Below are 15,398 nucleotides of genomic sequence, written 5' to 3' on the forward strand. Positions count from 1 at the left end.
ATCGAATCTCATTCCCAAATTCCTCACTATCATGGTCATATTATTCTGGAATCATCTCAGTTTGTCAATACGCTTCATAAGATTAAATCCAAGAGGTAAACAGAATACTTCAAGTTGGATCCTGGTTGTGGTGGAACTATTTATTACCCCTCTCAATGTGGATACTAGGCTTCTATTAGCATAGCATGTGTATTGACTCGTATTGGTCTTTTTGTCAAGCAGGATATTGTAGGTTTTTTGTACAGTAACTTCTGTTAGGTCGGATCTTCTCAATCCAGTATTGTTCAACAAAGTTATTTTAAGCTTACATGTAGAATCTTTTATTTATTTGTATTAATTTTAGACCGTTGTAGCTTCTTGAGAAACTGACAAATTCTGATTCTGTCCCCTCGTGTAGAAGCACTGCCGTGCCTTTGGGGAATAATAATAGTGGCTACATTGAGCACTTACCATGTGCCAGCTTTATTACATGTATAAGTATTCTTCTTATCTCCGTTTTTATGATGGGGAAATGGAGCCACAGAAAGGCTAACGAACTTGCCCAAACTTACGCAGTGAGTAAGTGGCAGAGCTGGGATTGTGAACACAGATAGTGTCTATAGTTCTAGAGTCCCCACATGCCTTAGTCAGCTCAGGCTGCTGTAACAGGATGCCACAGGCTGGGTCACTTAAACAACAGACATTTATATCGCATAGTTCAAGAGGCTGGGAAGTTCAAGATCAAGGTGCCTGCTGATTTGGTTTCTGGTGAGGGCCTTGCCTCTGTGTGAGGTGCTCAGGAATTATTTCCTGAATGAATGAATAAATCCTTATAAGCCCACCCCTGGAATATATCTCATACCAAGCTGTTTCTTCCTTTTCTTGGTGTCTACATGGAGACTCTAGGCCAAGCCACCAACCATTACTTCCTTTGAGGACTACTTGTTGCAATGTCCAGTGGGTCTTTCTCTTTCCCTTTCTGCCTGCCTGCAATCCCTTTTCACAGAATGATCTGCGAAAATGAAAACTGGGTCAAACGCTACATCTGTTTAAATATTTTTTTCAGGCTTTATTGAGATATAATTGACATATGACTGTATAAGTTTAAGGTGTACAACAGGATGATTTGATATGCATATATATTGTGAAACGATTACCACAATAAGGTTAGTTAATACATCCATCACTTCATATGGATAGTTAACCCCCTGCCCTTTTTTTTGTGGTGGGAACTTTTAAGATCTACTCTCTTAGCAACTCTTAAGTATATAGTACAGTGTGACTATAGTCACCATGCTGGACATCACATCCCCAGAACCTCTTCATCTTGTACCTGGAAGTTTGTAACCTTTGACCACTTTCATGCATCCCCCCAACCACCAATCTACTCTCTGTTTCTATGAATTTGAGTTTTTTTAGATTCCATATATAAATGAGATCATGTAGTATTTGTCTTTCTCTGTCTGACTTATTTCAGTTAGTATAATGCCCTCAAGGTTCATCCATGTTGTCACAAATGGTAGGATTTCCTCCTTTTCTATGGCTGAATAATGTTCCATTGTATATATACCCCGTATTTTCTTTATCTGTTCATCCACTGTTGGACACTTAGTTTGTTTCCACGTCTTAACTGTTGTAAATAATGCTGCAATGACCTTCAGAATGCAGATCTCTCCTCTAGATGATGGTTTCATTTCCTTCAGATGTATACCCCAAAGTGGGGTTGCCAGATCATATGGAAGTTTTGGAGTTTTTCAGGAATCTCCATACTGTTTTCCATAATGGTTTTACCAATTTGCTTTCCCATGAATAGTGTACAAGTGTTTCCTTTTTTCCACTTCCTTGCCAGCATTTGTTAATACTTGTTTTTTTTGACATTAGCCATTCTGACAGGTGTGAGGTGATATCTCATTGTGGTTTTGAATTGCATTTCCCTAATGATTAGTGATCTTGAGCATCTGTTCATTTACCTATTGTCCATTTGAACATCTTCTTTGGAAAAATGTCTATTCAAGTTCTTTGCCTATATTTTAATTGGATTTTTTTTTTTTGCTATTGAGTTGTGTGAGTTCTTATGTATCTTAGATATTAACCCCTTATCAGATATATGATTTGCAAATATTTTCTTCCTTTCGATAGGTTGCCTTTTCAGTTTGTTAATCATTTCTTTTGCTGTGTAGAAGCTCTTCAGTTTGATATAATCTCACTTGTTTATTTTTGCTTTTATTGTTTGTGCTTTGGGTGTGATATCCAAAAAATCTTTGTCAAGACCAATGTTAGAGGGCCTTTTTCCTATGTTTTCTTACAGGAGTTTTACAGTTTCAGTTCTTACATTTAAGTCTTTAATACATTTTGAGTTAATATTTGTGAGTGGTATAAGATAGGGTTTCAATTTCCTTCTCTTATGTGAATATCCAGTTTTCTCAACGCCATTTATTGAAAAGACTATCTATTCCCCATTGAGTATTCTGACCTCCCTTGTCAGGTATTAGTTGACTGTATATGCATAGGTTTATTTCTGCACTCTTGATTCTGTTCCGTTGGTCTGTGTCTCTTTTTATGCCAGTACCATAGTTTTTTGATTATTAGAGCTTTGTAGTGTAGTTTGAAGTTAGGAAGTGTGATGTCTCCAGCTTTGTTCTTCTGTTTCAGAATTGCTTGGCTATTTGGCATCTTTTGTGCTTCCATACAAATTTTAGGATCGTTTGTTCTCTTTCTGTGAAAAATGCCACTGGAATTTTGGTAAGGATTGCATTGAATCTGTAGATAGCTTTGGAGAGTATGGACATTTTAACAATATTAATTCTGCCTGTCCACGAACATGAGATATCTTTCCATTGTTTGTGTCACTTAAATTTCTTTCATCAATGTCTTTTGGTTTTTAGTGTACAGATCTTTCACCTCCTTGGTTAAATTTATTCCTAAATGTTTTATTGTTTTTGATGCTGTTGTGAATGGGATAGTTTTCTTTACTTCTTTTTCAGATAGTTTATTGTTAGTATGAAGAAATTCTACTGATTTCTGTAAGTTGATTTGTATCCTGCAACTTTACTGAATTCATTTATTAATTCTAACAGTCTTTTTGGTGAGACTTTAGGGTTTTCTGTTTACAGTCATGCATTGCTTAACAACAGGGATACATTCTGAGAAATGTGTTGTTACTGTGTGAACATCGTAGAGTGTACTTATACAAACCTAGATGGGATAGCCTACTACACACTTAGGCTATATGGGTACTGATCTTATGGGACCACCATCGTGTGCAGTCCACTGTTGACCAAAATGTTGTTATGCACTGCGTGACTGTATAGGATTATGTCATTTGTAAATGGAGACAGTTTTACTTCTTCCTTTCAGTTTCTGATGCCCTCATTTCTTTTTCTTTCCTAATCGCTCTGTCTAGGACTGCCAGTACTGTGTTGAATAGGAGTGGTGAGAGTGGGCATCCTTGTCTTGGTGCTGATCTTAGAGGAAAATCTTTCAACTTTTCTCCATTCAGTATGATGTTAGCTATGTGCTTGTCATTTATGGCCTTTATTATGTTGATATACATCCTTCTATACCCAATGTGTTGAGAGTTTTTATCATGAAAGGTTATTGAATTTTGTCAAATGCTTTTTCTGGGTCTATTGAGATTATTGTCATATGATTTTTATCTTCTATTAATGTGATGTTATCACATTTATTAATATGCATATGTTGAACCACCCTATATCCCAGGGTGATCATTATGTGTGATCCTTTTAATACGCCATTGAATTCAGTTTGCTGGTCTTTTGTTGAGAATTTTGTCATCTATATTCATCAGGGATATTGACCTGCAATTTTCTTATTGTGGTATCTTTATCTGGCTTTGGTATCAGGGTAATGCTAGCCTTGTAAAATGAGTTTGGGAGTGTTCCCTCTTCAGTGTTTTAGAAGAATTTGAGACAGATTTGTGTTAATTCTTTAAATGCTTGGTAGGATTCGCCAGGAAAACATCGGTCCTCGGCTTTTCTTCTTGGGAGGTTTTTGTTTACTGATTCAATCTTCTTAGCAGTAATTGATTTGTTCAGATTTTTTATTTCCTCATGATTCAGTGTTGGTACAATTGTATGTTTCTAGGAATTTATCCATTTCTTCTAGGTTGTCCAATTCATTGGCATATAATTGTTCAGAGTAGTCTCTTACTATCTTTGGTATTGCTGTGGTATCTGTTGAATGTCCTCTTTCGTTCATAATTTTGTTTGAATCCTCTCTCTCTTTCTTGGTTAGTCTGGCTAAAGATTTGTCAATTTTATTTATTTTTTTCCAAGAACCAACTCTTAGTTTTGTTAATCTTCTCTATTATTTCCTATTCTCTGTTTCATTTATTTCTGCTCTAATCTTTATTATTTCCTTCCTTCTGCTAGCTTTGGGCTTAGTTTTTTCTTTTTCTAGTTTCTGAAAGTGTAATGTTAGTTTGAGATCTTCCTTTATTCTTAAGGTAGGCATTTATAGCTATAAACTTTCCTCTTGGAACTACTTTTGCTGCATCTCATAAGTTTTGGTATATTGTTTTTCCATTTTCATTTGTCTCAAGATATTTTTTATATAAAATTTTAAAACATTTTCCATTGCACTAAAATAAAAGCCAAACACAGTGGCCCTGTTGCACAAAGTTCTGCTTGACCTGGCCCCTACCCACTTCTGCACTTTCCCTCATGCTTTTCTCCCCTTCTGATGGCAGCTTGTGTTACTTTCCATTAAAAGGCTTGCTCTCTCTCATATACAGGCAGTGTTTCATTAGTTAGAGCTTCCTGTCCCTTTGTAGATAATTTATCTGAATTCTCGGTATGGGCTCTTACCTGTATTTGCTCAGAAATTTGTGAAATCTTTGGCTGTTCAGAACCCTTTCTTTCCAGTAGGAATTTTAGGAGGACACTGTGTCTTGGGAGAAAGTTTTTGCCCCTTCTTGTTACTGACCAGTTCTTTCTTGTGAAACAGAATTTAATTCTTAGAAGCAGAACAGTTTCTTGTTTGTTTCCAAGTTGACCAATGAAAATGGTAGCAAGGCAAGGTAAAAACTGTGTCCCTTGACAGAAGTCGTTTGTATTGTGGTCTTTCTCATGCCACCTACCCCCACCCCAATCCTTTTGACTGTATCTACAAGCCTATTCACTTTACATTTCTTTCTTTTTATTTAAGCATGAGGGAGGGGGAGATGAAAATATCCCAAGCCTATAAATTTTTTAGGTTTTTACTCATTCTTTGTCATGACTAAAGATATATTTTTGAGAGTCTGATTGTATCAATTTGTTCCTAAGCGAGTCATCAGAAGTGGGTTGTGGTCACTTGTTTGACTGGTGTTGGCCAATTTTTCATCTCCTCTGGAACATATGTTCCAAAAAGACAGAATGTCCACTAATTAGTCATGTCAGTACGTGACTTCCTCCTGGAGCGAGATCCCATCTCCTGGTGGCCTCGTGTACCTTCCTTATTGAAAAACTGAGTGGAGGTTGCTAGTTCCGTTTCAGAGGGTTGGCATTGATTCTTTTCTGAGAAAAGCAAAAACACCTCACTCCTCTGGTAGAAATCTAGTGGCGTAGAGTTCTTTCTTCTTTGTTGTATTTTTCTCTTCTCTTGACATTTTTTCTCACTAACCTGTTGTCCCACTCAACACTTGAAATCTTTTTCTCTCGATCATCTTCCCTGAACTTAGTCCTTCTAGGATCCCTTTACCCTCTGTCACAAGCTGGAGAATGGAGAGCTGCTTCTCGGGGCTATCGCCTTTTCTTCTGGGAGGGCCACTCTGTCTACAGCATACGAGTTTAGGTGCTGCTTCAGGCAGGAGCCTGGAGGAGGGTAGCACAGACGCCCTACAGCACTGTTTCTCAAACCTTCCACCTGAAGCACCAGGTCCCCCTCTCCCCAAATCTGTTGCTGACTGATATCAGAAAAATGAAATACAAGAAGACATAGAAAATTCAATCTCTAATTTTTTTTTTTAGTTTCAACAGACAAAATAAACTACCAAATTGCTACAAAAACTTCTAAGAGCCTACTCTCATATGTAGACCAGTAACATTCCATGGCCTGGCCAACTTTGAGTAGTGCTGGTCCTTGGACCATGCTTTGAGTAGCATTGCCTAGCGGTCTCTTGAAACAATTGTCATATTTTTGAGCTACTGTGCTTCTAGATCTTCTGATGCTTCAGTTGTCCATTATCACTAAAATTTGTAGTGCTAGGAGGTGGGCACTGTTCCTGAGAGCTGCTATTTTTAAATATCCACTCCACTGCGCTCTGTGGTAGCTGCTCTGCTCTTCCTCTTCATTTATAGATTCCAACAGCATCTCCTCCCTCTCTGTCTCCATGGAGTCATGTAGTGTTTCGCTGACTTATTCCCATCCTTTTCTACTTTTCTTTCATTTTGAAAGCAGTAGGCCAAAAATTGCTTCAACTTTTATTATGGTTTTTAGTCATTACACTATAAATTTGAGTAAAGTCTGTGTGTTGTTTAATGTCTCTGTTTTATGGAGATTACCTATGGGAAAATGAAATGAGGGAAAATAATATAGAGACTGCTGCCAGTAGTGTGAGGAGTTTAGAGAGGGGGTTTGATCTCAATTCTGTGGGAAAGAGGGATGCAGGCCATTTCTGATATGTCACATTATCTTATTCACCAAAATTGTTTTTGAGTACATGTAGCTGTTAAAAATTTTGTGTTAGTAAGTAAAGGAAAGAAGAGGAGAACTAACATTTATTGAGGGCCTGGAATCTGCTATGTATTTTACATATAGTATCTCTTTTCAATAAGAGTCTTTGCTTAATAGCCTACACAGAACCACTGTGTGGTATCAGAGGGCTTATTTTCTAAGAAGTAATTAATTTAACTAGGTTGTAAACCTGCCTTGGCAGATGATGATGTTATTCGTCTTAAACATTGGAGACGCTCTTAAGCTGCAGGGTGGTAGAAAGTGGGCACTCAGGGAGAGGCACGAACTCTTTGAGTCCTTTGGGGTCCTGTTTAATTCATTACTGCTGTGCTAAATAAAAAATTCATCATGCCTCTAAACGTGCCCAAGTATTTCTAGGCAGTGAACTAAAAATTCACTACGAAGCATACAAATAACTTGTGGAGGACTGTTCAAGCACTCATGGGGGCAGGGAGGCAGAGCGTGAGGGAACCATCATAACCACATTTTTCAAGGACATCAGAATAAATCTGTGGGCCTGAGAAGATGATCGTGACATATGAAAACGTAAATTATTTGGTTTCTAATTTTATAGTTATATCAGTTTCTAGGAACTCTTCAGCCATCTACTAAAAGAGTTAGAAAGCCTGCCTTCCTCATTAAGACTTTTGGTTCTGAACCCCAAATGACCTTGGATTACTTTACATCTGCGAGAGCTCTCTGACTGCCAGTGACAGAGATGTCGCTTGACTTCCTGCAGCCTAAACATCATGAGCATTTCACAACACAGACTATATCCACCCTGAAGCCGAATAGCCAAGCAAACTGAAGGCCAGAACACACTAAGCCTTTGATTTGTTGCTTCGCCACGTGAGAAAGGCCTCTCTTGACCTACATGTTTTATATGAATTGTCAGAGATTTTGTGGCCAACTTGCATAAGCAGAGCAACGTACATATAGTTGTATTTCAGTAAAAACATTGCTAGTCACGACTCCTCTTGGAGCAAAGGCTGTGTTTCTTATTGCAAGACCTGTGCGTTTTGTAGCACGATTGGAACAGTTGACAGCTGCCTGTCAGATCACTGTGGGTGTGCTGCAGCTGGGTTATTTTGCAGCACTGCAGACTCAGGACCGGTGAAAAGAGTGTTCCTCAGTGTTGCACAGTCCTTCTTTCATTGTGCACAAACATGGCCTCGTGATTTAGGCAGTCTCACTCTTTAGGTCACTGGACCACCAGACCTATGTAAGCCCAGTTCCTAGAGAAACTTGGGTGTCTTAACCAAGGAGATAGAGAGGTATAGAAGTAAACATTTCAGTATGTGTGTGAGTGTAAATATGTGACTCTGTCTATATGCTATAATGACATATGTGACATGGTTATATGATCTATATGTGGCGTATATGCTATTACATATATTTACGAATGCATGCATAGATACCTGTTAATTCCTAGGTAAATCTACTAGAAGCTCTATGAAAAAAACTCAGAATAAGCTTTGCCTGTATTCATACCTTTTTTCCCCTGACAAAGTGATTGAATCCAAGTGGAGCCTGCTCAATTAACATGCATAGGTTTTGATATCTTCGCAGTGAGATTCCCATCCTTTTGTCCTCCTGGTTGCAAATGTCTTTCATTGAAATATTTGCTTTCCCTTTCTCTTTGACCTAGTGCTGTTTCACAATGCTTTCTTTCATAAAGCATATCATTATATATAAATTTATATAATTACATAATAACATATAATAGATATTATTCACAACCCAGTGCGAGGTGCCAGAGAATACAGAGTTAAATTAGTTATCATTCTTACCTTAACAGGAATGTAAAATCCCCAGAATCAAGCTATCATCTCTAACTCCTTTTTGTTCTATGTAGAAATGAATTCTGATGTAGATGTTTTGATTTTGAAGTATTTTCTTATAGGCCATTTGTCCATTAGTGCAGAATATCTGTTAACTCTAGATGTTCTCCCATTTTCTGGTGTAAAGAGATTTTGACTTCAAAGACTTAATATTTTGTTTGCCTGACTATTGATGAATTTTACAATTCAAGTTACATTTAAATATATATGACATAAATTTACATATGTAAAGTATCTATGAGTCAGAGAATTGCTGAACTAAGAATTAATAATAAGCAGTGTTAAGTTTTGCCAATTTTAACTGCCACTGTTCTTATATCTAAAATGGAAGTGCTTTTCGAAATTTTGAGTACATATGAAGAATACACCTCTTTGTCCCAAATAGAATCATTTTATATTTTTACAGCATATGTGCAAGACATTGTCATTGAGAGTATGATTACTAGATTGATGTATTCACAGGCTATTCAAAAGTATTGCTTTGGGGGCCAGCCCTGGTTGTCTAGTGGTTAAGTTCAGTGCCCTCTGCTGTGGTGGCCCAGGTTCACTTCCTGGACACGGACCTACACCTCTCTGTTAGTGGCCGTGCTGTGCTGGTGGCCCACATACTGAAAAATAGAGGAAGATTGGCACAGATCTTAGCTCAGGGCGAATATTCCTCAGCAAAAACAAAAAAAAACCCCAGCAAAAAACAGTATTGCTTTGGAAAATGCTTACAGTTTTATGCTGTGATTGCCAAGGTCATGTTTAGTTCGTCCTTATAATAGTCAACATAATTAAAAAACGAGACTTTGAAATATGGAGGATGATAATTTGATTCTTGAGTCTTCTCAGAAATATAATTTCTGTTCATAGAGGTTATTACATAAAGTTTTGATTTGGACAAATAAATATTTGAGTAAAGATCCAGATTTACTTGAACTTTAGCACAGAAGAGTCAAAAGGAAATGAAGCAGAAAGCCTCATGAGATAACTATTATTTCCTGTTTCCAGCATGGGGAAATATTATGAAAACAGTCTTCTCAACTGTGTTGGACCCTGCAACTGATCCTACTGGTTCACTTACTTTCTCTAAAGTAGGGACTGTCTCGTGAACCTCTTGAGTTAAAGATCAAATATTTTGTCAGGAAAAAAAATTATAGTAGTTGTCTCTTTTAGACAATGAGACTTTGCAGAAAATTACTCTTAATCCAAGCTTCCAAAAATGAATTATTAAAATGAGCCTAATAGGAGAATTCCTGAAGATAGTTAAGGATCTGAACATAGAAACTTTTTAGCAACTTAGAAGTAAGTATCCTTGAAGCATATTTAGAAATGATATTTGAATTGCTTTAAATAGATTTTAAAATTAATAAAAATGCTTCCTAATTTCAGTTTAAGTTAACCCATCTTTGTATCTCAGTAGATTTTGTGGGTTTACATACAGTTTAACAGCCAGGTGATGTAAGTCTAATCCAAATTCCAAAAGAGTTGTCCTGGCACCATTTTTTTTTTTAACAGATTTGATCCTGAGAGAACTTGATTCCATTTTGTTCAGGCCATTAAAAGCTCTCTGAGACGCCAGATCAATTCTAGCGGCCACCGAAGGGTTCTCATTCTTGGTGGATTTCCCCCCGCCCAAGACACTTTGTCCCTGGAGTCCATCCTGGACCAGAACAGGGTTTCTGGAGAACTTACTGTGGCCGTGTATCTGAAGTTTGAGATCTGGCTACAGTGAGATCCATCATCACTGGAATAAACGAAACAGCCTGGCCTGGGTTTTAATATTTCTTTTCAGTTTACCTAAGAGAAAATGTACCTTTCCATCTAAAATGCATAGGTTTATATATGTTTGTGTATTTGCCACCATCTGGGACAGTTACTTGGCCTATAAATGCTTTCAGTCTTCTAATAGTATAATGAGTAGAAAGACAGGCCAGAAATTCATGTCAAGAAGGAAAACACATAATATATGTGAGAGTATAGGTGGGGATGGGGAGCAAAGAATGCCGCCGAGAAAGCAGAATGACAAGAAAGCAAGCCTGGAGGTGAGTTGCTTCAGAGGCTAAGCCTCAGAGTTGGAATGCGTGGGGATTCAGGAGAATTGGCCCAGAGTTGGAGATGAGATAGCACAGGATGTCAGGAATTTGCTGGGAGGGCAGCCTCACTTGAAAGCTGGAGAGCCTAGAAATAAAGTATCCTGAAGTGACCAGAAGAAGAGTTTCAGTTTGGACTGGTGGGTAGAGGAAAATGTCACCAAGGTCAAGTGAAATGTAATAGCATATAAACTCTTTGTCCATAACTGAGGCCGGGTCAGCCTGAACTGAGCAAAGGAATATGTGCATATAATTTACCAGCTTTTAGATAGTTAAACCCTGAGAACAATGGAAAATGTGGTTCAGGGACTTTACACAATGGAGAGTGTGTTAAGGGACAATGCCCTTTGGAGGAAGGGTATTGCAAAGATGAAAAGACTGATGATTGTCAGTTGCGGTCTTTAAAAGGAGACAGCGGAAATCAGCCATCACAGGCCAGAGAGTCTATTTGGACCCATTTTCATTACCCAGAAAGGAAATTGGAGGAAGACCTAAAGCCAACCATTGAAGAAGTACCCAGCCTCCCACCAGTTCTCAGGGCTCCCTGCGATCACTTACTTCTCCTATACCGTATTTGCTAGTACTCCAGAAGCAGTCATCTTAGGCCCTGAGAACTTTATGTGACCTGCATAAATTCTTGGTGCTCAGTGGCTCCTGTTGGTCGATGTTTTAGGATTGCTCAAGGCCCTGAGGCAAGCGTTGGCCAATGTACCCCAGGTGGCATTCCAGTTGCTCATTTATTATTTCTTCAAGGGTGGAAAATGGGGCTGGACAGCACAGCAGGTCTCCACATGAGACATGGCAGTGTTGAGATTTGCCCCCTTCTGCCCGTGAGCAGAGGTTCTGTCACTCACACCTGGGGAAGGCTCGTCTGCTCTCAGACAGTGGTGCCAGAGCAAAGATTTGAGAGGAAGTAAGATCTGGGGAGCTTGGTTTCCCTATCCCGACTGTCCCAGTGAGGGTGTCTGTTTTATTCTGCCAACATTTAATAGTTGAGCGTTTCCCAGATCCTGATTATGGAACATTAGAACTAGGACAGCTCAACGAGAAACAGATTCCTTGGCACGTAAGTTTGGGAAATGCAGCATTCTCGATCTTTTCCAGAGTTCTACCATGCACGTGATCCTCCAAGAAGCCCTTTAAAAAGGAAACCTGTTCTCACTTCATCTAACTCACAGTGGCCCCAAATTCATTTGACTTTGGACCTCATTTTCCCTGAAGACCTGTTACCATTCCTTGGAACTCAGTATTAAAAGGATCAGGTTCTAGGAGGCAGGTGCTGAGAGGGGACACGGACTGAGAGACACAGAAGGAGAAAACTCAGAAACAAATTTTGTCCACCTTTGAGCTAAGAAGTCTTTGTGTACCTCAGATGGCTTGCTGCTTGCAGCAGCTTACCTTTCAGAGTGACGAGTGAAGCCCATGAAAGCAGCTGTTCACTGAAGGGGCTGTATGTCTTGTTATCAAATCCTTAGATTACCTTCTTAGTTTTTAATTGAGTTGAAGAGTAATTAATTTAGTCTAATTGTGAGCAAACCGGTTTGATTTAGAGAATATTTCTGAAGAGAATAGTTCTTTTAAACTTTAAAAAATACATTTAGGGGGCCGGCCCAGTGGGGTAGTGGTTAAGGTCTTGTGCTCCACTTCGGTGGCCCAGGGTTCGCAGGTTCGGATCCCGGGTGCAGACCTAGCACCGCTCGTCAAGCCATGCTGTGGTGGCATCCCACATAAAATAGAAGAAGACTGGGAGAGATGTTAGCTGGAGGCCAATCTTCCTCACAGCCATGCACAAAAATTTGGTAAAGATACCCAGATTATCAAGTTATTTTTGGCTCAAATTGTCTGTGTAATATAGTAATTGTATGTAAATGATTGCTCTGAGAACATAGTTCTCCCAAGATTTTGTTGGCTGTGTTACTCGGCAAATCTTTGAGCAGCCCAGTGATAACCTTTAAGCACAATTCCTATTACATCTGTATTAACGATATGTTGTTGAATAGAAAGCACTAATATTTTTAAACATATTTACATATATTTAAGTCTGTTTATAGCTAGGAGTAATAAAGGCATTGGAAAACACTGTAAATGGGTCTTCTCCCTCCCCCCCAAATTTTTAAGTTTTGCCTAATTTATTAATCTGACTTGTTTTCATCCACAGAGGCCAGCAAGCTTGTTATGTCCTATGTAGCAGCGGTTTGTGGAAAAGGAGCAGAAGTTAATCAAGTCAAAGAACAGCTTTTACAGTCCAACCCGGTGCTGGAAGGTAGGATTTTCTGTGTGCGGGGTCGGTGTGACTGAGCAGTGGATCCGGTTGTCAGGGCCCTTCAAGTTCCTGGTGTGCTGGGAGGTGGGCTGGGAGGTGGGCCGGGAGGTGGGCTGGGAGGGCCGAGGCAGGAGGAGACTCAGGCCAGACCCGCCCAGCACACGGGCAGCGTCCTGGGAACGCGTGGCTCCAAGTGCTTAAAGGGGGAACCGTTGACTCTTGTAAGAGGAGCTTTCCCACCTACAATCATTTTTTTCCCTTTCCATTTTTATTTAAATCTCTTCACTTTTGCTTAAAAATAATCAGCTGATAGTTGCATTTGACTCAATGGCTAGGAGACTTGGTGGAACAGAGCGCCGTGAGTACAGAGCAGTTTTATTGTTCAGGGTGACCCCTGTGGCTGCTTGGTTCCGTTGGCAGGGAGATCAAGGCTGTGCCAGAGAAACATCTAAGGGCCAGTCTTTTCAGGGCCCTAGAAAGCCTAGACCTGACTGTAGAGCTCACATTCTATGCATGGCTGTCTGTACTGGTCAGCTCGGGTTGCCATAAAAAAATGCTGGCAACTCGGTGGCTTAAACAACAGAAATTTATTTTCTCACGCTTCTGGAGGCTCAGAAGTCCAAGATCCAGGTGCTGGCCAGGTCGGTTTCCTTCTGAGGCCTCTTGGCTTGTAGGTGTGCGTGTCACTGTGTACTGACATGACCTTTTCTGTCGATGTGGTGGGGGAGGGGTAGCCTGGCTGGCTCATGACCTCATTTAACCCTAATTTCCTCCCAAAGGCCCCCTGTCCAAATACCACGCATTAGGGGTTAGGGCTTCAGCATATGAATTGAGAGGGACCCACAAACATTCACTCCATAATACCATCAGAAAACAAAGCCAGGCGTGAGTCCCCTTAATGCCATGGAGGTTGACGGAAACCATCGGTATAAAGCATCTTTTACTTTGAGAACATAAATCAGAGCCTTTCCCTATTGATGGCAAGCTTTTAACATTGCTTTATATTGGAAGGATGTCTTTATTGTCATTTAACACAGTTGTTGGGGTAGAGTAGGGTTTCTCAGCCTCAGCACTGTTGACATTTTGGACTGGATGCGTCTGCTGTGTGGGGCTGTCCTGTGCACTGAAGGAGTTTAGCAGCATCCGTGGCCTCCACCCACCAGGTTCCAGTAGCACTCCTGCCCCTAGTTGGTACCATTGAAAATGTCTCTGGACATTGCCAGATGTCTCCTAAGGGGTCAAAACCACTCCTGATTAGAATCTCTGGTCTGTAAGAGTAGTTTGGTTCAAGCTTTTGTTCAAAGTCACAGAAGGTCAGGATTTAACATGGATTAAAGCAGAGCTCTTTGGGGTGGGTGGAATGCCCCGCTGTGTGGAGCGACAGAACCCTGCCCGTTGTCGTTGTTACTCAGGCCTAGCCCCTCCTTCCACTTTAATGGATCCTTATCCCCCAGATAGCGAAATAAGAGTCGTGAAAATGCTTTAACTTCATGAAAGGCAAAGGCTGAAACGTCTGTTATGTGGCTACTGATATTTCTTCCCCTTCAGTATCTTAATGAATAAAGAAGCTATTATAAAAAGTGCTATAAATTCATTTTATTGTTCCAATATTTGGCTTTTTGTTCCTGTGTTTTGCTTTTAAGTTAGGGTGCTTTACATGTGTTGTATTTCTGTATATGCTTCTTTTAAGAATGCCGTGATCTAAAGGAGAAGCACTGTGGAATGCTATAGCTTGCATCTGTGATTAGAATCTGGCCCTTTATTGAATGGTATTTGAAACTAGGCCCGGGTGCAGGAAATGGTAGAAATGTCTACTGTGGGCATGTATTATCTTTTATGGGAATGCTTTACTTTTTAACTGGAGCTACTACTGTAAATGAACATTTAGAACAATGAACTTAAAAAAACAATTGAGGAATGTGTCTCAAGTGTTCTATAATGGAAGACTTGTTTTTGATTCTGTGGCTCACAATAAAAGACTTCAGTGTTTAGAGCTGTGTTAGTAATGTGCAACTCAGATTTGTTTGATGAAAAGATGGTTTATGGCTTACAAATGGCGCCCTGAATAAAGTTTTTCTGAAGCAATTCCTTCACTTGCCCTTGACCTTCAAGCCACAATAAACTGTCCTTTATGTATCGGCATCTTGAGCTGGACTTTGGGACAGTGCAAGTTAGTTCACTTGGCACCCCTACATGTTCACACCCACCGGGAAGGACTAGCCTATGAAAACACAAAAAATGTCATGGTCTTCATGATAGCTCAGTCAACCCTCACCATTACGAAGCTTGTATTTATTAAAGTGTTGGACATGGGATAATGATGTGAACCTCTCCAGCAAGCATCCTCTTTTGAGTATTTCCTGTGTACAGGTTTCCTCACTCAATATAGCATCTCAGCTTATTTTCTATTGAAGAGAGAATTTGGTGTCAGGGACCTACCTAACCATACCCATTCCAAGCGGAATGTCTCATACAAAGAACTTCGCCTGTGTTGACTTTGTAAATTTTGTCTTAACTGAGCAGGGGCCAACTTTTTTTTTTTTTTTTAATCAAAAAACCTAAAAA

The 15,398-nt window shown here is 39.7% G+C and overlaps 1 protein-coding gene across 21 annotated transcripts in view; it reads left to right on the forward strand.

Annotated features, from left to right (window-relative positions):
* MYO1B (myosin IB) overlaps window positions 1-15,398 on the forward strand; it is a 181,137-nt gene that overhangs the window by 88,550 nt on the left and 77,189 nt on the right. For all 21 annotated transcript variants that reach the window (XM_070242066.1, XM_070242067.1, XM_023622243.2 and 18 more), the window contains one exon: window positions 12,729-12,833. In XM_070242066.1, coding sequence (XP_070098167.1) covers window positions 12,729-12,833 — 105 coding nt within the window. The remainder of the gene's footprint in view (window positions 1-12,728; window positions 12,834-15,398) is intronic.

The sequence above is a fragment of the Equus caballus genome, chromosome 18, assembly GCF_041296265.1.
Source record: "Equus caballus isolate H_3958 breed thoroughbred chromosome 18, TB-T2T, whole genome shotgun sequence".
Classification (NCBI taxonomy): Eukaryota; Metazoa; Chordata; class Mammalia; order Perissodactyla; family Equidae; genus Equus; species Equus caballus.